General features: G+C 54.1%; 2 protein-coding genes across 8 annotated transcripts in view; one reads left to right on the top strand and one right to left on the bottom strand.

Moving 5' to 3' along the window:
* Positions 1-4,141: 4,141 nt before the first annotated feature.
* On the top strand, positions 4,142-9,993 carry LDHD (lactate dehydrogenase D). 4 transcript variants are annotated; one of them, XM_066349424.1, is made up of 12 exons: positions 4,142-4,263; positions 6,144-6,256; positions 6,476-6,617; positions 6,809-6,950; positions 7,087-7,246; positions 7,558-7,757; positions 7,852-7,980; positions 8,059-8,186; positions 8,629-8,719; positions 8,853-8,910; positions 9,005-9,156; positions 9,726-9,993. In XM_066349424.1, exons 1-12 carry the CDS (start codon positions 4,189-4,191, stop codon positions 9,893-9,895), a joined length of 1,560 nt encoding a protein of 519 aa, XP_066205521.1. In that variant the 5' UTR covers positions 4,142-4,188; the 3' UTR covers positions 9,896-9,993. The 4 variants fall into 4 exon arrangements, with proteins under 4 accessions (XP_066205521.1, XP_066205520.1, XP_066205522.1 ...); XM_066349423.1 differs by having other exon boundaries at positions 8,799-8,910; XM_066349426.1 differs by lacking the exon at positions 4,142-4,263 and adding an exon at positions 4,304-4,455 and having other exon boundaries at positions 8,799-8,910.
* Positions 9,994-13,085: 3,092 nt separating this feature from the next.
* ZNRF1 (zinc and ring finger 1) overlaps positions 13,086-20,096 on the bottom strand; it is a 115,881-nt gene continuing 108,870 nt past the window's right edge. The window contains exons 3-5 of one of the 4 annotated variants that reach the window (XM_066349449.1): positions 16,899-17,004; positions 15,183-15,274; positions 13,086-14,985 (exon numbers count right to left, since the gene is read on the bottom strand). In XM_066349449.1, coding sequence (XP_066205546.1) covers positions 15,217-15,274; positions 16,899-17,004 — 164 coding nt within the window. In that variant the 3' untranslated portion in view covers positions 13,086-14,985; positions 15,183-15,216. The remainder of the gene's footprint in view (positions 14,986-15,182; positions 15,275-16,898; positions 17,005-20,096) is intronic. The other 3 variants (XM_066349450.1, XM_066349448.1, XM_066349447.1) reach the window with 3 other exon arrangements.

Here is a 20,096-nt window from a genome sequence, read left to right as displayed (position 1 = left end):
ATCAATTTGTTATCAGTTGACTGGCTGGACTTCCTGAGGAATAGTGTCATATTGGGGCTCAGTGTTACAGTAGGCTAGACCCACAGCAGTGGTGGTAGCTAAATCAGCTTTAGTGAGTGGGTGCCTATGCTGGTAGGCCCACTATTACCTGTAGCCCTGCAACCACTGTGCCAGCATTGAAGTGATTATTCACAGAGCTTGGCCGATGACAACTGGCTGAATTCTGCTATCTACTTCATTTAGTCTCTTGTGTGGTAGATGTTCTCTGGTGGGTGTTAACATGGGATGCATGTGATATAAAGATCTCACTTTGGCCTGACTGGGAGGTGGCGCAGTGGATAGAGAGTCGGACTGGGATGCGGAAGACCCAGGTTCGAGACCCTGAGGTCACCAGCTTGAGCGCGGGCTCATCTGGTTTGAGCAAGGCTCACCAGCTTGGACCCAAGGTCGCTGGCTCGAGCAAGGGGTTACTTGGTCTGCTGAAGGCCCACGGTCAAGGCACATATGAGAAAGCAATCAATGAACAATTAAAGTGTTGCAACGCGCAATGAAAAACTAATGATTGATGCTTCTCATCTCTCCGTTCCTGTCTGTCTGACTCTCTCTCTGACTCTGTAAAAAAAAAAAAAAAAAATCTCACTTTGGCCTGACCAGGCGGTGGCGCAGTGAATAGAGTGTGGACTGGAACACGGAAGACCCAGGTTCAAAACCCCGAGGTTGCTGACTTGAGCACGGACTCATCCAGCTTGAGTGCAGGCTTACCAGCTTGAGCACGGGGTCGTTGGCTTGAGTATGGAATCATGGCCATGACCCCATGTTGCTGGTTTGAGCCCAAGGTCACTGGCTTGAGTAAGGGTTCACTTGCTCTGCTGTAGCTGCCCCCGTCCCGTCATGGCAAATATGAGAAAACAATCAATGAACAACTAAGAAGCTGCAATGAAGAACTGATGCTTCCCATCTCTCTCCCTTCCTGTCTGTCCCTATCCGTCCTTCTCTCTCTCTGTCAAAAAAAAAATCTCACTTTGTACCTGCTCCTATAGCTCCAACTACATGCCGCTTCCTCCTTAACCCTGATTTTCCAAATCTTTCTCCTCATAGGCCCCTGGCCAACCTGCCATGCCAATCACCAGTGCCCATGGGCCCATATATGTTCTTCTGTTGGGTCACTTTTCTTTCTACAAAAGGGGATGACCAGGTAGGTGACTTGGAGCTCTGCCAGTTGGGAGGATTTCAGGGTTACCGCTAAGTGGGGCTGTACAGCGGCATCAGTCCATTTTCAGCTTACATCCTCATATCGAGCCAACCCATTCATGACTCAGACCTGAACTTTTTCTACCTCTGCCAGCTTGTCATAAGACATCCCCTACAGCCATAGGTGTGAGCTGAGGGAGAAGTGTTGCTAAGCGATGGTTGGTGACACGGGTGTCTGGGCCGCCTACTCATGCAGCGTACTTTCCCCGCGGGCCCCATCTGTGCCCCATGTTGTTTCCCTCTCATCTATACTGGATTGTTTTGGACCTGCCTGACTTTATGACTTGGTAGATCTGCCAGAATACAGTACATGATGGCCTGCTTTGGCCACATGGTCACTTGATGTCTTGGGGGGTCACATTCACCATCTTTTTTTTTTTTACAGAGACAGAGAGTGAGTCAGAGAGAGGGATAGAGAGGGACAGACAGACAAGAACAGAGAGAGATGAGAAGCATCAATCATTAGTTTTTCACTGCACGTTGCAACACCTTAGTTGTTCATTGATTGCTTTCTCATATGTGCCTTGACTGCGGGCCTTCAGCAGACCGAGTAGCCCCTTGTTGGAGCCAGCGACCTTGGGTCCAAGCTGGTGGGCTTTTTTGCTCAAGCCAGATTAGCCCGCACTCAAGCTGGCGACCTCGAGGTCTCGAACCTGGGTCCTCTGCATCCCAGTCCGACGCTCTTTCCACTGCGCCACCACCTGGTCAGGCACATTCACCATCTTAACTGGGACCTAGTCGTAGCCAGGGGCAGTTTTTTGAATAGGGTACAATGCTCTGTTGTAGATGTCACAGCCCTAGTCCAGAACTTTACGGATCTACATTGTGGTGCTTTGAGGATCTGCCACGCTCTCTACCTGGCACCTCTTCCCCTACCACAGAGGGCTCTAATACCATTAGTTACATATGGCTAATGGCTACCATAGTGGAAAGCACAGATATTGAAGATTTCCATTAGCATAGAAAGTTGTATTGGACAGCGCCACCTCTAGACAAGATTAGGCCCTGGCCAGGTAGCTGGTGAGAGCGTTGTGTGTTTGATCCCTGGTCAGGGCACATACAAGAATCAACCAATCAATGATGGCATGAATAATTGGAACAACAAGTCAGTGTTTCTTTCTGTCTCCATCTCTCTCCCTTCCTCTTGCTCTAAAAAATCAATAAATAAAATAATTTAAAAAATGAAATATGGCCCTGGCCGGTTGGTTCAGTGGTAGAGCGTTGGCCTGGCGTGCGGAAGTCCTGGGTTCGATTCCCGGCCAGGGCACACAGGAGAAGCGCCCATCTGCTTTTTCACCCCTCCCCCTCTCCTTCCTCTCTGTCTCTCTCTTCCCCTCCCGCAGCCGAGGCTCCATTGGAGCAAAGATGGCCCGGGCGCTGGGGATGGCTCTTTGGCCTCTGCCCCAGGCGCTAGAGTGGCTCTGGTCAGGACAGAGCGATGCCCCGGAGGGGCAGAGCATTGCCCCCTGGTGGGCCTGCCGGGTGGATCCTGGTCGGGTGCATGCGGGAGTCTGTCTGACTGTCTATCCCCGTTTCCAGATTCAGAAAAATACAAAAAAAAGAAAAAAGAAAAAAGAAAAAAGAAATATAAGATTAGTGAAATAAAAAAAAAATTAGTGAAATATATGAAACAATACCACAAGGATGCAGTCATCCAAAAACAGAATGTGGAAAATTCTACGAAACAAGTGACCCAGCTTCTTTAACAAATAAATGACATGGAAAACAAAGGGCAAGAGGGAAACTGTTACAGATTGAAAGAGATTTATTTATGAGACACATTAAACAAATGGATTTTGCGGACTTTCACTGGATCGTGATGATCCGAACTAACCAACTGTGAAAAAGGGTTGTTGTTGTTTTTTTTGAGACAAGCTAGTTACGAAACACATTCAGAGTAGAAATGTGAGCTTGTTCAAATGGGATTGGAGAAAAGGGCCTAAATACTGTATTTTCCCCATGTATAAAACGCACCCTTTTTCAAAAAATTTGGGTTCTAAGAACTGGGTGTGTCTTATATGGTGGTTGTAGATTTTTTTACTTGCATTTCCTGCTTTTTCGCGTGGATGAGGAGTTGTATAAGTTTTATGATGAATAAAACTTGAGTTCAATAACTTTATGTAATACTTTTTTTTTCATATTTTGGGCCCCAGAATTAATGTGTGTCTTATACATGGGGAAATATGGTAGATGTTTGTATCCTTGATTTGACTGGGAAGAAAAACAAAGTTATGAATAGCTTTATCTCAGTAATGTTAGCAACAGGTTCCTTCAAATTTGTGGTGGGAGGAAAACTGAGCTGGAATTACCTTCGAGAGCAGGAGCCACATCACTTCAGGATGGTCCTGGGCTCTGCCCAGTGGGAGAGTGGAGATGAAAGGGATGCAATAGTCTTATCCATCACTTACCTGGTGAACTGCTATGAATCCTTAGCTCTCTTCTTCCAGGAAGGCTTCCTGGCTTGTCTCACTGCCCTACTCTATTTCATCCCCTGAACCTTTCCTCCACCCAGCCCTGACTTCGCCTACTCTGTGACACTGGAGATGAGACCTGCAGGGTGAGAAAGGCAAGGGTGTGTGCCAGGGCCCTGAGCCTGGCTGGAGCTAGGGATATACAGGAAGGGAAAATGAAACTTGAGCTCAGAGGCCAAGGAGGAGATTGGAAAGAAGTGGGTAGATGGAGAGGTCAGCAGGAACTGGCAGGATCTTTATGGCCATGGCAAGGAGCCTGCCTTTGTTTCTGTTTCCCCTTGTGTTAGATGAGCCTCACCTCTCCTTTAGAAGTACTGATACTGGCAGACATACTGGACTCAGCAAGGTCTGGCAGGGCCACCTTAAGGAGTGCCACCTTAAGTAGGCTCCACCCTGAGCACAGCCAATGGGCTGGTGGTGCAGCTACCCAGCTTAAGTGTCCACACTCTCTAGCCACTGTCCAGCTATGGCTAGTCTGCTCAGGGCTGCAGCAACCTGGAGGTTGTTTCCCTGGAGGGGCTACTGCTCCAGTGTAAGGCAGGTAGGCAGGGGAAGACCCCTGGCGGTTGGCCCCCCATGCCAAGTTCCCACCAGGCTCTGTGCTGCCTCCGCACCCTATAACCTTGAGCCGAGGATCCGTGGGTTCACCCTGTATCAGGTGTGGATGTTGAGTGAGATTGGACCAAGGCTCCCACAGCCATCATGAGTGGGGTTTGGGGGTGCCAAATGAAAGGTTGGTGGCTGCAGGGTGCCCTCAGGGGGCACCCAAGTGTACACACACCTTTTGAAAGAGTACTTGGGAAGCAGGGACTGGGGTTCTAGGCTAGGTTCTGTTCTTGACTTGCTGGCCTATACTTCCCATCTGTAAAATGGGAAGAAATCCCCAAGTTTCCAAGAACCCTCTAATCCCCTAGTCGAGATGGAGTGGGGGTGGGGGCACTGGAGTTGTTGGGTAATGGAACTTTTTCTTCCTGTCCTTCCTTTATCAAGCTCTGTGTCCCCGGTGTGGCTAGGGCAGTCCTGGCTTAGAGGTGGGGCAGAGATGACAGCATGACTAAGGAAGGATTGGCTGTGTCATGGAACCAGTGGACGCTTTTAAAAAAAATGTTCATTTTATTGATTTTAGAAAGAGAGAGGGAGATAAAGAAAGAGAGAGAGCCCTGGCTGGTTGGCTCAGCGGTAGAGCGTCGGCCTGGCATGCGGGGGACCCGGGTTCGATTCCCGGCCAGGGCACACAGGAGAAGCGCCCATTTGCTTCTCCACCCCCCCCTTCCTCTCTGTCTCTCTCTTCCCCTCCCGCAGCCGGGGCTCCATTGGAGCGGGGATGGCTCCTTGGCCTCTGCCCCAGGCGCTAGAGTGGCTCTGGTCGAGGCCGGGCGAGGCCATGGAGGGGCAGAGCATCGCCCCTGGTGGGCGTGCCGGGTGGATCCCGGTCGGGCGCATGCGGGAGTCTGTCTGACTGTCTCTCCCCGTTTCCAGCTTCAGAAAAATACAAAAATACAAAAAAAAAAAGAGAAAAGATATATATAGAGAGACAGGAACATCTACCTGCTCCTGTATGTGCCCTGACCAGGGATTGAACTGGCAACCTCTGCGATTTGGGATGATATGCTTATGCTTTAACCACTGGAGCTATCCGTCAAGGGCTGGACACCTCTTTTTTTTTTTTTGTATTTTTCTGAAGTTGGAAACGGGGAGGCAGTCAGACTCCTGAATGCGCCCGACTGGGATCCACCCGGCACGCCCACCAGGGGGCAATGCTCTGCCCATCTGGGGCGTCGCTCTGTTGCGACCAGAGCCATTCTAGCGCCTGAGACAGAGGCCATGGAGCCATCCTCAGCGCCCGGGCCAACCTTGCTCCAATGGAGCCTTGACTGAGGGAGGGGAAGAGACAGAGAGGAAGGAGAAGGGGAGGGGTGGAGAAGCAGATGGGCGCTTCTCCTGTGTGCCCTGGCCGGGAATCGAAGCCAGGACTCCTGCATGCCAGGCCGACGCTCTACCACTGAGCCAACTGGCCAGGGCCCGGACACCTCTCTTTGTGGAGGGAATCCAGGTCTTGTTTTTAACCAGGCGGCAGTTTTCCTGAAGTGAAATATTGACTCCCATGGCTCTGTTTGGGAAGGGTCATGCCTAAAACAATGAACAACAAGACCAAAAAAAAAAAGGAAGGAAGGAGGGAGAGACAGAGAGAGGAAGAAAGAAAAGAAAAGGAAAGAAAGTGCATACCTGTAGAGAGGAACTGCTTCTGATGGGCCCACAGGCAAGGTCTGGGCCTTGGAGGTTGTGTCAGTGGGGGGTGGGGGAGAGGCCAGAGACCTAGCAGCCCCTCTTCCACTCCAGCCCCACCCCTCCCACCTGCCGCAGGGCAGGCCTGGGCCCTAGGTGTCTGAGTGACTCTGGCAACGTGTTTCTTCTCTGCAGGGCAAACTCAGCAAGGACTTTGTGGAGGCTCTGAAGGCAGTTGTGGGGAGCCCCCACGTGTCTACTGCTGCTGCAGTCCTAGAACAGCACGGGCACGATGAGTCAATCCACAGGTATGGGGGGTCCCCTCCTCTGTCAGAGACCCTGACTGGGAGTGAAGGTTCTGGGCTGGCTTCTTCCCTACCTGTCTGTTTTGGGGTACTCTGGCATTCTCTGCTCCACACCCCAGTCCCAGTATGTTGCCCCAGGCCCTGTAATATCTTGGAGATCCTTGAAATGTGAGCAGGACCAGAGAGTCCTATGTCCCCCGACTGCTCAGGGTCTCGTTCCAGGTGCCAACCTCCAGACGCCGTGGTGTGGCCGCAGAATGTGGAGCAGGTCAGCCGGCTGGCAGCCCTGTGCTACAGCCAAGGTGTGCCCATCATCCCCTTCGGCACGGGCACTGGGCTTGAGGGCGGAGTCTGCGCTATGCAGGTATGGTGGCCCCTCATTGGCCAGGCTCTGGTCCCCCCACACACAGCCTGGTCGCCCAGGTCTAATCCTCTTACCTGCCATCCTGAGGCTTTGGTCTGGTTGTTGGGTGGTTAGCCTCAAGGTGGGGTCCTGGGGACTGTGGCCTGGCAGCAAAATTAGGTCAGCTGGCCCCTTGGCACCCCTCCCGCCAGGGTGGTGTCTGCATCAATCTGACCCATATGGACCGAATCCTGGCACTGAATGCAGAAGACTTCTCTGTGGTGGTGGAGCCCGGAGTCACCCGCAAAGCACTCAACACCTACCTGCGGGACAGTGGCCTCTGGTTTCCTGTGGGTAGGCTGGGACTCGAGGCCCTTCCCTGGGGCCCTGAGGGCTCCCTGGAGGCAGGACTCTTTCTGGAGCTTGAGGAAAGCCCACTGCCCCCAGGCACCTGCCCCTAGCTGCCTTCTGCTTGCCCTTTGCCTTCCAGACCCAGGGGCAGACGCCTCTCTCTGTGGCATGGCAGCCACTGCGGCCTCGGGCACCAACGCTGTGCGCTATGGCACCATTCGGGAAAACGTGCTGAACCTGGAGGTGGTGCTGCCTGGTGGGCAGCTGCTTCACACCGCCGGCCAGGGCCGCCACTTCCGGTGAGCACCCTCTACCCAGAGACGGGGCTTCCTCCATAGGTGGGCCGGGCTTTTGAAACTGCCATGTGGGACAAACCTGAGGGTACTGGATTTTGTCCCTTCACGAGGCTGATGGGGGCTGTGCCAGGAACACGTGCCTTGATGGCAGTCTGGGTGGAGGGGGCCAGCCCAGACCTCGGGCTCAGCACCCTACCTGGCAGGAACAGGGTGGGGGGGACAGTACCCCAGCTCCTAGCTCCAAGCTTCTGACCAGAAATCTGTTCTCATGTGGCCTGGGCACTCACCTACCTTGTGTGTCCCCGGGGTCCCAGGAAGAGTGCAGCTGGCTACAACCTTACCGGGCTCTTCGTGGGCTCCGAAGGGACACTGGGCCTCATCACAGCCGCCACCCTGCGCCTGCACCCTGTCCCTGAGGCCACAGTGGCCGCCACCTGTGCGTTCCCCAGTGTCCAGGCAGCCGTGGATAGCACTGTGAGCATCCTCCAGGCTGCAGTGCCTGTGGCCCGCATTGGTGAGCTGGAAACTGGGCAGTCCAGGTGGGCTCCTCAGTAGAGACCCCCTTTCAAGACCAGCCCTCACCTCACCTGCCCTCTCCTTGGTCCCAGAGTTCCTGGATGATGTCATGATAGACGCCTGTAACAGACACAGCAAACTGAACTGCTCTGTGGCACCCACGCTCTTCCTCGAGTTCCATGGCTCCCAGCAGGCCCTGGCAGAGCAGGTGCAGCGGGCAGGTGTGCTGGGATGCTGGGGGCAGGGGGCATGGGCTGCCCAGAGTAGGGCCCTGTGTCAACTCCCCTGCCCCCCCACAGAGGAGATCACCCAGTACCACGGAGCCTCCCACTTTTCCTGGGCCAAGGAGGCGGAGGAGCGCAGCCAGCTCTGGGCTGCCCGGCACAATGCCTGGTATGCAGCCCTGGCCCTGCGGCCCGGCTGCAAGGTGAGCCAGGCTGAGGGGAGGGGACCCACGGCTCAGCCCCACGGACTCGGCTCAGCCACTACCCTGGTGTCCAGAGCAGCAGCCTAGGCCCATAGCAGGCAGGACTGCCCCCACCTGTTTCTCATTATGTAGAGGGAAAGTAGAGCTCTGTGCCAAACCCTCAGGAGGGCGCCTCTACACTGAGCCAGGCTGTGGGCACAGGGAAGCGGGGGCAACACCAGTGCAGGTGGGAGCAAGGAGAGCTGTGGAAGCCTCAGCCGGCAGCGCCTGGGGAGCACGCCCAGCCCTCATCCTGTCGTACAGGGGAAATCGGGGCCTAGAGAAAAGCAGGCAAATTGATTGATAGAGGCCAAGCCCCCTCAGACCTTGACCACAGTGGCCCCTTACCTCTGGGCAGGCCGGGGGTGAGGGGAGGACCTCACAGGCCTGCCCCCTGTCCCAGGGCTACTCCACTGACGTGTGTGTGCCCATCTCCCGGCTGCCGGAGATCCTGGTGCAGGCCAAGGAGGACCTGAAGGCGGCGAGGCTCACAGGTTCTGCCACCCACTGCTGGAGGAGGGGGAAGGGGAGGAGGGCTGGCTGGGGCAGCAGCTGTGTCCTCTGGGTCCCCAGGAGGCCTTCTTGGACATGTGGGCGACGGCAACTTCCACTGTATCCTGGTGGTAGACCCGGAAGACCCTGAGGAGCTCCACAGGGTTAAGGCCTTTGCACATCAGCTGGGCAGGTAAGAGCAAAGCCCCGGACCAGGGAGGTGGGGGGGAGACCGAAGGGAGTGGGAGGAGCACTCCGCTGATGGTCTCTCCTCCCCTGCTCCCCAGGCGGGCACTGGCACTCCACGGGACATGCACTGGGGAACATGGCATTGGGCTGGGCAAGCGGCAGCTGCTGCAGGAGGAGGTGGGCGCCGTGGGCGTGGAGACCATGCGGCAGCTCAAGGCCACACTGGATCCCCGAGGCCTCATGAACCCAGGCAAGGTGCTGTGAGGGGCGCTGAGCACTAGGCCCACAAGCCCCCAGACAATGGGACATCTTGGTGGACCTTCTTCCTGCCACGGGATAGCTCTGCCTTTGCCTCTTATCTGGAGCCCAGGGCCAGAGGAAGGGAGAGAAGCCTGCAGGCCTGGCTCCCCCCTGCCCGCTTGCTGTCCTCGGGAGCCTTTGGTCCAGTAAATGGCTCAGGGTCATTTCTGGGGAAGCTGCTTCCTCTCTGCTCTTACACATCCTGTCCTGGCTGGGAGAGGTGGTGTGGGTGACCCCAGAGATTACGATGACTCTCCTCCATTCAGGTCCCCCCATGCTGGGGACAAAGCCTGAGAAAGCCAGCACTTAGCCCTACTCCATCTGCCTCGTGACAGGGGCACTGCTGTCTTGGTGTCGGAAAGGATCTCAATAGTTCTTGTTGGGTCCCTAAAATAAACTGAACCCCATTTTTGGCTGTCTGGAGATGAGCAGGCTGTACCTGTGAATGGCCTCCTGTGCCTGTGTACCCCCCCCCCATCCCGGTCACTTGGCCAGTGATACCTTCATCCCTCGTTCCAGACCTGTCCTCTGACTTCCTGCGGCCTGGGGAGGGGATGGTGCTCACACTACAGATGAAGGTCACTTTGAGGAACCCAGGTCTCTATCCCAAAACTGTTTTGCTGGTAGGAACCCCAGGGCCTGAGGACTTGCCCATGGTGAACATCATTTATGACAGACTCCCCCATTGAGCCCCAGCTGGGTCTTAGGACATTCTGAACATGTTCTTTAAACAGCTGCTACCAATCATCGGAAATGGAAGTAAAAAAATAAATCTCCAGGCATGATTTATTATACTCTCCAACTCTTTTGCCCTGGAAGGCAGTCTGTCCATCAGGGGGCGTACCCCTGCCTGCCTTGGGAACCCAGGCCAGAGATACTGTCCTGGTTGTCCCCCCTACGCCCACGAGAGGGCGCCTGACACCATAAACTCAAGACACCACAGCATCTGCTGAAGCTGTGCGCCCAGCTTTCCCTTGTCAGGGCCTACAGCTCTCAGCCCCCTACTTCTGAGGGTTGGGGAGGGCCTAGTGTACCGACAGCCCAACTCTAAGCTCTCTACCCACCCCACAGGTCCCAGGAGCCAATTGTGTGGGCCCAACTCCCTCACCCCCTCGCCCCTAGCCAAGCAGGGGCACCCTCCTTCTTGCCTCACTCTTCTCTCTCCCAAACCATCTCTGAGCTCTTTCCCTGCCTCCACCCTCCAACCCCCGTCTCCTCTCCCCACCAGCTGTTCAGGCCCTGGGCAGCGCAGTCCTCTGTGACTCCTCAGTCCACTTGGTTCCAGGACCCCTTCCTCAGTGTTAACACTGGATTGAGCCTGGAGTTTGCTCCTTGTGACTTTCCTGTCCCCTGGCTGCCCTGGATGGGAACAATTGCAAGGGGTGGTATGGGGCCAGTCTAGTGGGCTTCCTCCCCAAACCACCCCACACAGGCCAGCCTCTTGCATTCCCTGAGACACAGCTCACTGGGCCCCACCCCTAGGGGCACCCTGGGCAGCCTCAGGTTTCTCCTCTGCAGGGCAGGGTTCTTCTCTTAAATGCCTGGCAGCTAGCAGGTGCTCAGCAAGTGGCCATTTCCCCATACATTTTTATTAGGAAAAGTTCCAAACATACAGAAGAGCTGAAAGAACGAGTACACTATTCACCGACATACCAGCCACTAAGATTCAAGGAACACTGTTGTCTCATTTGCTGTATTTTGGAGAAACCCATTTGAAATCCACATATTTCTTGACATCATTCACCTATATAATTCGCCATCTGTCTCCTAAAAACCTTAACATTAAAGGCTACTACAGGATTTATATGTGAGGTACCCCAGGAAACCCACCAATGGCAGTGAGGGGAAGTTGCCTCCCAGCTCCTGCCCATCCTCTCCTCTCTGAGAGCTGTCTAGATCAGGGGTCCCCAAACTACGGCCCACGGGCCACATGTGGCCCCCTGAGGCCATTTATCCGGCCCCCGCCGCACTTCCGGAAGGGGCACCTCTTTCATTGGTGGTCAGTGAGAGGAGCATAGTTCCCATTGAAATACTGGTCAGTTGGTTGATTTAAATTTACTTGTTCTTTATTTTAAATATTGTATTTGTTCCTGTTTTGTTTTTTTTTTTACTTTAAAATAAGATCTGTGCAGTGTGCATAGGAATTTGTTCAGTTTTTTTTATAGTCTGGCCCTCCAATGGTCTGAGGGACAGTGAACTGGCCCCCTGTGTAAAAAGTTTGGGGACCCCTGGTCTAGATGGAAGATGACAGATACCAGTTCCACCTGGGAAGCCTAGGCACCCCTGTCCCACCCTCCACCCCAGGACCTGGCAATCTAAGTCTGAGTTTGAAGGACATGGTCATCAGCAGAGGGCTGCACTGTGCCAGGTGGGAATGAAAGTCGCTGGGGGTGAGGAAAGGGGTTAGCATCAGCCTCAGGAGGCTGGAATAGCACCTGGCGTGGGCTCCAGCCCTGTCCCACCTGGCTCATGACTACATAGCTCACTCAGGATGCTGCCAAGGTCGCCAGGTCTAAGCAACTGAGGTGGGCATACAGCCCTCTGCCTGCAGGCCCGGGGGTCAGGCAAGGAGATCTCCTTCCGGGCCAGCTTTGCTGGAGGAATTAAATATAGAACAGGGAGACACAGTTGCCAGGCAGAAGCAGGCAGTGCTGTGAATAGAACAATGCTCTTTGCAGTGATGAGGCTACAAGGGAGCCTGCCATGCATGTGCCAGGGGCTTCTGGGCAGACGCCCTGACCCTCACGGTGACCTTTGAGCTGCGTGACTCTATCCCCACTTCACATGCGAGGAATCTGAAGTTTAGACAAATGAAGTCATTTCCCCAAAAAGCATTCTGCCAAGGACCAGAGAAGCCACGTGCAGACAGTTTGGAGCTCACGTTCTGGCCACCATGGTGATGGCTGGTCCCCCGGGACTTCTACTGCAGAAGGGTCTGACTCCAGGGCCCAGGCTGAGTCCCAATACTCTTCTTTAGTATAAACATTTCTCTGAACATGCGGAGGGTGCCTGTACTTTAGCTCACATGTCCCACCGGCCTGCAGTGCCCTTGTTGAGTAGGTGCTTCAGGAAGCGTCGGACAGGGATGGCTGCAGAGCCTGGGCCCGGCGGGGCTGGAGCCCACAGAGGCAGCCGTGCTTGGAGGCCTGAGAAGAGCAGAGGCGGTGTGGAGTCCTCTCGCTCCGGAGCTTTCCTTCGCAGACTGGGCAGGAGGCTCTGGAATGTTGCTCTGGGAGCCCGCCTGGCACGGGGACTGAGGCCGGTTGTGCACTGCTACCCAGTGCCCCAGGCTTCCCGTCCAGCCGAGTTGTGCCAACTCTTGTGAGCCCCGAGTGGCTCTGAGCTGGCTTAGCCCCAAAACAGGGCCTATCTCTGGGCCTCAATGAAGCATGCCCATGAGTCAGCACTGAGACACGGACTAGGCGACCGGCAGGCAGGATGTGGGATGGGGAGTGAAGGATGAAGGGGGGCGGGGGTAGGGTGCTGGGCCAACACCTGGAAGAACCCACATCCTTGCAGCCGCCAGTGGCTGCAAGATCTTTGCCCCTGCAGATCTTGCAGAAGAGTTTTATTACAACCACTCCACAAGTGATGGCAGGTTAATTCCATGATGCTTGAGAGGGTCAGTTAACCTGTGGGCCTGGGGTCTCACCTGCCTGCCACGCTCCCTCTGCCCAGGTGTGACTGCTCTGAAAACCCCATCCCACTGGCAGTCCCAAGCAGTATGCTGACGGAAGGCTAAGGAGGTAGGGGAGGGGATGGGTGATAGGGTGTACAACCCCCATTTCCTGATTGTGTAACAACATCATTAAAATAAAGTCACACAATGCAGCTTTTTATTAGACATTATTTTAATACCATATCAAAACATCTTGACTAATGAAGAAAGCTTTTCCCCCAGCTTTGAACATATTTTTAAACATTTTATAAGTGTGTATTTTTTTTTTGTATTTTAATATATAAATACAGAAACCTATCTTGCATGGGCTGACGCCACATCTGAACATTGATGGCTAAAATGTTCTCAGACAGAGTGCCTGAAAACGGGTAGCTGTACATATTCCTTTAGTAAGTCTTTTGTGTGTCTAAGTTTTGTGGGGGGGAAAAAACAACACAAGGGCCTAAGAAAAGTGTTCAGGCATTTTTGCAGGACACTTGTGATTGTTAAATCCTCTGAACTGACCAGAACCAGGAGGGAAGGAGGGAGAAGAATCGAGACTGGAGAGTAGAGGGGGAGAAGCTTGGATATTTTGGCAACGAAGTCAAGATCTCAGGGTCCCCAGGGGAGAAAAGTGAAAAATGAAGCCAGAAAAATGGACAAAAAAACCCCCAAGGCAGAGCAGTTGGTGACAGAGAGGGCCAAACCGACAGGGTGCGGGCACAGGAGGGCCGTGCGGGCAGGCTCCCGTGCCATCAGCACGCAGACCTGGCTCTGTTCATCTCTGTCACTGATGGGTTCTAGCTGGGCAGCGGACAGCAATCTGTAAACATCACGGGGGAAAACACCAGTCGACACTAGACTTTTTTTTTATGCTTTTTTTTTTTTGTAAACACTTTAGAGACAGACTCACAATGCCTTTCAAAGGTGAAAAAGAAAATGCCCTTCCCCTCCTGGGATGAAGGGTGTGGGGAAGGATGGCGGTCGATTCTTTCTTCTCTCAAACTTGCAGCTCATCCGATTTGGTGTCCTCAGGGAGAAAGGGAGAACCATTCTCTGGAAGCCAGTGTGGCTGGGGTGCCCTGTTCCCACCGGTGTCCCCAGTTCAGCTCTGCCCCAGTGTCCAAGCCTCCTCTCAGGAACAGGGCTGGCTGTCCCTGCGTGGACCATAACACGTCAGTCGTGCTCCCGGCGGGCAGCGTGAAGCCAGGCGGCTGGGGCGCCTGTGGTCCAGTCTGGGCCCCAGGAGGCAAGCATCATGCCAGGACGCGGATGCGGACGTGGCTGAGGTGCTGGGCTCCGCGCCCTCGGCCTCACTCTCACCCTCGCGGCTTCTCCCCATGACCTCAGAGTTTGAGGTGAAGGTAAAGAGCAATGTCCCTGATTTGTCTGCCATCGTCAGCTGTTCTGGGAGTTTACTTGGAATAAATAAAATAAACCTAACAAAGAACAACAACAACAAAAAAAACCAACCAAAAACAAAAAACAAGAGAGAGAAAAGAAGAGAGGCCCCCAAACCTTTGGATATGAGAGGAGGGGGGCAGTCAGGGTTTTGGTTTTCTGGGGGTTTTATCTGTTTCCCAGAAAAAAAAAAAATTGCCAGCCCAGAATTTGGAAGGGACAGGTGAGACGGGAACAGGGAAGGACAGTCGGCAGTAAAGCAGGGTGCCCTGGAGACATGGGGAGGTCGGACCGGAAGGGTCTACAGGGGGACGTGTGTGCACATGTTGGACAGGAAGACAGTTGACTGGCCTGTGGAGGAGTCAGGGACCTGTGCTCTGGGAAAGGTGGGCTGAGTCTGGCCTGGAGGTCTCAGATCCATCTGGCACCTGCGTGAGGGAGGTGGCCTGGGGCGGGAAGAACAGCCGTGGGATGATGGCTGACGAGCACTGCAGGGGACACACGCCGGCCAACAGCGGTCCTGTTAGTGTGATGCCCACACGTGGGAGAGGAGTAGGGACTTGCCCCGGCCGCTCAGCAAACACACGGCAGGTGCAGTCCAGGTCCTCGCGCTGGTGTGGCTCCTCCCACCTGGCATGTTCCAAGGGGCTCTCCCTGAACTTTCTCCAGGGAGATTCACCCTAGACGTCTGGACAGACTGGCCTTTCCCCGAAGAATCAACTGTACCGAGCAGGTTCTTCTTCATAATCATGCAAGGTTGTATCTTTTAGCCTTCTCAGAATCACCCTCACCCCACAGAAACACTAACTGATGAGATGCTCTCCTCCCCGGGGTGGGTAGGGCAACTCAGCCCCCGCCCCTGGAGTGACGTGACCCCAAGACCTTGAGCTTGGGGTGCTCCCCGACCACAGGCTCACCTTTGAGAGGAGTCAGCAAGCGAGCCCAGCAGGGTCAGTCCGCAGGGTGTTCTGGACAAGATCTGTTCACTTCAAACCACGAGTCTATGCAGCTGAGGCAGGAGGCGGCAAGGGGAGACACGTTACCGCTGACCGGGCCACTCCTTAGGGGGCTCGCTCCAAGGGTCAGGTTTCTGAGCAGGGCTTTCCTAAATCTCGCCTGCGAGGACCCCAGGGGAAAACAAGCGTGTCCCCAGATACCCGCTTTCTGAAGCAGCAAGAAGGCTCAGCCCGGGCAGTCAACCTGGCACAGTAGGTACAGGATTGGGTGGATCTGAATGCTGGAAGGGGGAAGTGTGGCCTTGAGAGGGATCAAGACCTTACCTGCACAGAGCCTAGCAGGATGGCAACAGCTACTAGTGTGTGTGTGTGTGTGGGGGTGCAGGGCAGCTGTCAGCTGTCCCTAAGGCTTGAGGAACAGGAAGTGGGAACCAAGCCCCAGAAGGCTGGCTATTACTCTGAGTTCTGGGGACCTGAAGAGCCCTCTCCTGGGTCAAAGGAGAAGCCTTTAGGCTCCTTCTCCAGGGGTGGCTTCTTAGGAGACCCCCAAGCTACCTGGTTCAGTTGGCTGTGGTCAGCAGCCAGCATCGAGTCCTTCCCAGAGAAGGACAGCCCCCTGGCTTAGTGATATTGTTAAGGGGAGCTGGACAGGAGGCTGGTAGCGAGACCCTGGTCTCCAGCGTTTACAGAAAGGACCTTCTGCAACCAGAGAGGGAACAGAGATCGCCCCAAGACATCTTTCTGATTTGTAAACCAACATCCGGGTATTTTCAAAGACAGGATCCAGACAGGTAATTTGCATAATTCACCCCAGAGCCAAAAATTCCCTTCTTCTGGTTCTGGTTGGTGCCTGGCCAGGACACTGGAGCACTCTGTGCTGGGCCCAGACCAAGACCCCTCCCTCCAGGCCAACCTTGAGCCTCCCCTGCGTCAGCCACATCTGCCTGCCAGGCACCACGACAGCCCTGCGGCCGGTGGCCCTGTGAGCTGGGCTTGGAAAAGCCCGTGTGTCAGGAAGAAGTGCTGAGGCTCGAGAAGCCAAGAGCAGGTGGTGGCCACAGGCAGCACAGAGCGTCCTCCGTCTTGGGTAGGGAGGTGTCTTCTTTCCAGTTGGAAACAAGAACGAGGCTCATGTTGAAGCCTGAGGACAAATCTCAGCCCTGCTAATTATAGCAGGGTTCAGTGCTGTGGCCCCACAGGTAGCGGCTGTTCCTGAGTCCTGGCCCTCTGGGGAGAAGGGGGTGGGGAGCAGCAGGCACACCCCTCCGTGCTGCCTCTCTTGCACAAAGGAGAAGGCTCTCAGCCCATGGAGCAGAGGGGACCATGGAGGAAGAAAAGGTTTGGGAAGATGGATGAAAGATCAACCTTCCAAAGGAGAGAATCTCTGGCTCTGCAGGATCCTAAGGGCCTCCAACCTGTGGAGCTCCACAGGTCTCGCCATCACCCCCACTGTCCAGGGGGGCCATCGTCAACCCAGAGCAAAACCTCTGGCAGTCTGGCTCAGCCCGGGGCCTCAGCCCAACCCCACTCACATCTGGGTGGGGCAGGCGCCGTCCCACAACCAAAGGGAACAGAAGGGCTAGTGATGAGGGTCTGCCCTTCTCTCCCGCCCACAGTGAAGGAGGAGCCCTCTGGGGTCCGGGATGGGGCTGAGCTGGCCCTGCCACCCTCTCGTACCTTTTGTGATAAATGCACAGGCAGGGCAGCCTGGCTATCGTGTCCCCCTGAAGCAGCTCCTCCAGGCAGATCACACACTCACCCGCGTCTTTAGTCAGCACGTCATCTGCAAAGGGAAATGGGACAGTGGGTGAGGGTCAGGCACCAGACGGCAGGTGGCACAGAGCAGGAACGGGGAGGGGTGTAGAACTGGTGGGGACTGCTTGGGTCACCCAACATGCACAAGGCACTGTGGGGGACACAGAAGCCCAAAATGAACCTAGACCTACAGGCCCTGACCGCAGAGACCAGACATGCATATCACACATTAATTATGTAAAGACAAAATGGGATTAATCACCAAATAAGCGGCCCAGAGTTAGGGGACTTGGAGAGGGATAGATGTGTAGCAGAGGCAGCATGAGGCAAATTATTTCCCGGAATAGACATTTCCCCTAAACATACACACAGACCAAGTACACTGACTGATTTCTGGCTTGGGAAAACATGACGACGCAACAGTAGTATAGTAAGTAGTACAAGAAAAGAATGAATGGAAGAAATAGGTACTCTCATAAATATTTGTACATGTATGTCCATAGCAGCACTATTCACAAGAGCCAAAGGGAGGAAACAAATGCCCACCAAATAATAGATAAACAAAATATGGTATATCCATGCAATGGAATGCTGCTCAGCCATGAAAATGAATGAAGAACCAATATATGCTACAATGTGTCTGAACCTCAAAAATATTGCGCTAAGTGAAAGAAGCTAGACACAAAAGGCCACCTGTTGCATGATTCCACTACATGATATGTCCAGAAGAGGCAAGTTGATAGAGACAAAAAGTAGACCAGGGGCTAAGGGCAGGAAAGAATGGAGTAACTATTTCATGGCAAAGGGGTTTTTTTTTGAGTGTGTGGTAAGAACACTTAACATGAGACCTGCTTTCTTAACAAAATTTTAAGTGTGCAATACAGTCTTAACTACAGGCACAATATTATACAACATCTCCAGAACTTACTGGTCTTGCAGAACTGGAACTTGAAGCCTGTGGAGTAGTAACTCCCATTCCCCTCTCCCCTCAGCCTCTGGCACCATCATTCCATCCCCGGCTCTACTTTAAATAGCTTAACTATCACATACAAGTAGAACCATGTAAGGTGGATAGACAGGGTGGTTGTACAACACTATGAATGCTCTAAATGCTACTAAATTGTAACATTCAATTAAAGAAAAAGAACAATAGAAAAAGGCCCTCCAGCCCCACACAGGAAAGAACAAGTGGAAGGAAGCTGCTGCACACCGTGGGCCCAGAAAAGCCAAGCAGAACAAGGAGAGCACCACAGCCAAGCCAGGGTCCTTTACTAAATTTCTGTGACATTCCCGGCACTGGTGACTCAGTGAATAAGCCACGAACTCAGGATGCAAGAAGCTCACAGTCAAGCAGGAGAGGCTGAGTAAGAAAACGGAAACAAACAGCAAAGGAATTCCTAGGACATCTTATGATGCACACAGACCCAGGTATGAGAGGAATGAAAGACACCTCATCAGGGTGGGGACTGCTCGGGGAAGGATACTCCAGGCAGAGGGAACAGTAGCTGCACACCTGGGAACTGCAGGAAGTTTGCTGTTGCAGGTGCAGACTCCGGGGGCCATAGGAGTCGAGGGAAGAGACCAAACTCGTGCTGTCTGCTGTGGTGCTTGGGTTCTCTGCGGTTCACTGAAAGGCCCTAGCACCATATGTGCTCCGATCACATATGGTGTCCAGAAACTACTGGCGGAGGGATTGGAAAAGCCCACAGATGGGGAGTACAATCTGGGGGCCAACGCAGCAACGCAGGGTGGGTGAACTCAAGGCTTGCACCGCAATGGAGGCAGGAAGGGAGGAATGGTGCACTCCCAGGGAAGCGGGGCCAATGGCAGGCACCTTCCATCCACTCCGAGAGGGAAGCCGGAGGGGGAGGCCAGGCACGGGAAGGAAGTGAGAGATTCAGACCCGGGTGGGAGGGAGGTGCTGACCAGACATCTCCACTGGGACACGCTAGTGGAAGTCTGAGTCCGTTCAAGTCTACATCTGGGGTTTAGAAGAGAGCTGTGGGCGACAGGTCGTAGATATGACATAAGGAGATTGGGGAGAAAGTTCAGACTGAAATCCAAAGAAGGCAGAATACAAACCTTGGTCAACCTTCATATCTGAAAGGCTGGTGAAAGAGATGAAGTAAGCAAAGGTTGCCCAGAAGTCCTCAAAGCCACAGGAGAAACACCAAGAGAGCGGGGTTATGGATGTGAAGGGGAGCTTAAAGCAGGATCAGTTCTCCACTATTAAGATTTTAATTGTTCGTGAATACTGTCCATGTTACTGAGATTTCACGTGTGTGTGCTAGGCAGGGCACATGGTGCTGCCCCACTTTCCAGATGAAGATACTGAAGCCAAGTCAGACATCTCGTCTAAGTCAAAGGTCTTGTGAGCAGTCACTCAGGCTGGGACCCTCTGCTCGGTGTTCTCCTCCACTGCTGTTCCTGTGCCCTCTGATTACTTGGGTGGAAAGAGAAACTTCTGGGGACCATAAAATGAGGATTCTTCGTGGCCTAGATAGAAGGCTATGGTGGCTCAAAGCCCCTCCTCCTTAGGAACCCCGAGAACAAAAACAATTTAATACAGCAGTTCCCATGCCCACGAGCTGGGAGAGAAGTCACTCTCAGCTTCTCGGCCACCAGATAATCTCTGGTCATTTTCTCTGTTGACCCAGAGGCTGCCTGAAGGTTCCTGGTGTGGGGCTTGGAATCTGACTGCATGCGGAAGCCAGCAGAGCTCACACCCAGTGCAGTGCGTGCCCAGGGAGCAGCCTTCTTCCCACGGTGGAAGGCAGAAACATGCGTGAGTGGGCTGAGTAAAGCTTCCTGTCCCAGTCCCTGGGGCCTGGAATCAGCAGCCCCCAGATGTCTCTGGGAGCCTAGCAGGGAAGCAGAGATGACTGAAGCTGAAGCTTCCACATCTCAACTGGGAGCCTGCTGCCCACTGGGAGGACCTCACGGCACAAAGCCAAGGACGCTGGGCCTGGCACAATTTGAGGCCACTCTACAGATGGACTCAAATGCCCCAAGTATCCTCAGGTCCCAAAGGAGGGGGCTCAACCAGTGCTGGTTGATGGGAACACAGGAACAAAGCTGTGCTTTCTGCCTTTCTCTTACTGCCTCCCAAGCCCCCTCCCA

This window comes from Saccopteryx leptura, chromosome 9 (assembly GCF_036850995.1).
Source record: "Saccopteryx leptura isolate mSacLep1 chromosome 9, mSacLep1_pri_phased_curated, whole genome shotgun sequence".
Lineage (NCBI taxonomy): Eukaryota > Metazoa > Chordata > Mammalia > Chiroptera > Emballonuridae > Saccopteryx > Saccopteryx leptura.
The sequence above is the reverse complement of the archived record's forward strand: the minus strand, read 5'-3'. Positions and strand labels throughout refer to the sequence as shown.

What these genes read in the sequence shown, in the direction of transcription:
- LDHD (XM_066349423.1), top strand. Translation starts at nt 4,189, where the DNA reads ATGGCTAGTCTGCTCAGGGCTGCAGCAACCTGGAGGTTGTTTCCCTGG. An exon ending in ACTGCTCCAGTGTAAGGCAG is followed by an intron (nt 4,264 to 6,143) that starts GTAGGCAGGGGA and finishes TCTTCTCTGCAG; the next exon opens with GGCAAACTCAGCAAGGACTT. An exon ending in CCCTGCGGCCCGGCTGCAAG is followed by an intron (nt 8,187 to 8,628) that starts GTGAGCCAGGCT and finishes CCCCTGTCCCAG; the next exon opens with GGCTACTCCACTGACGTGTG.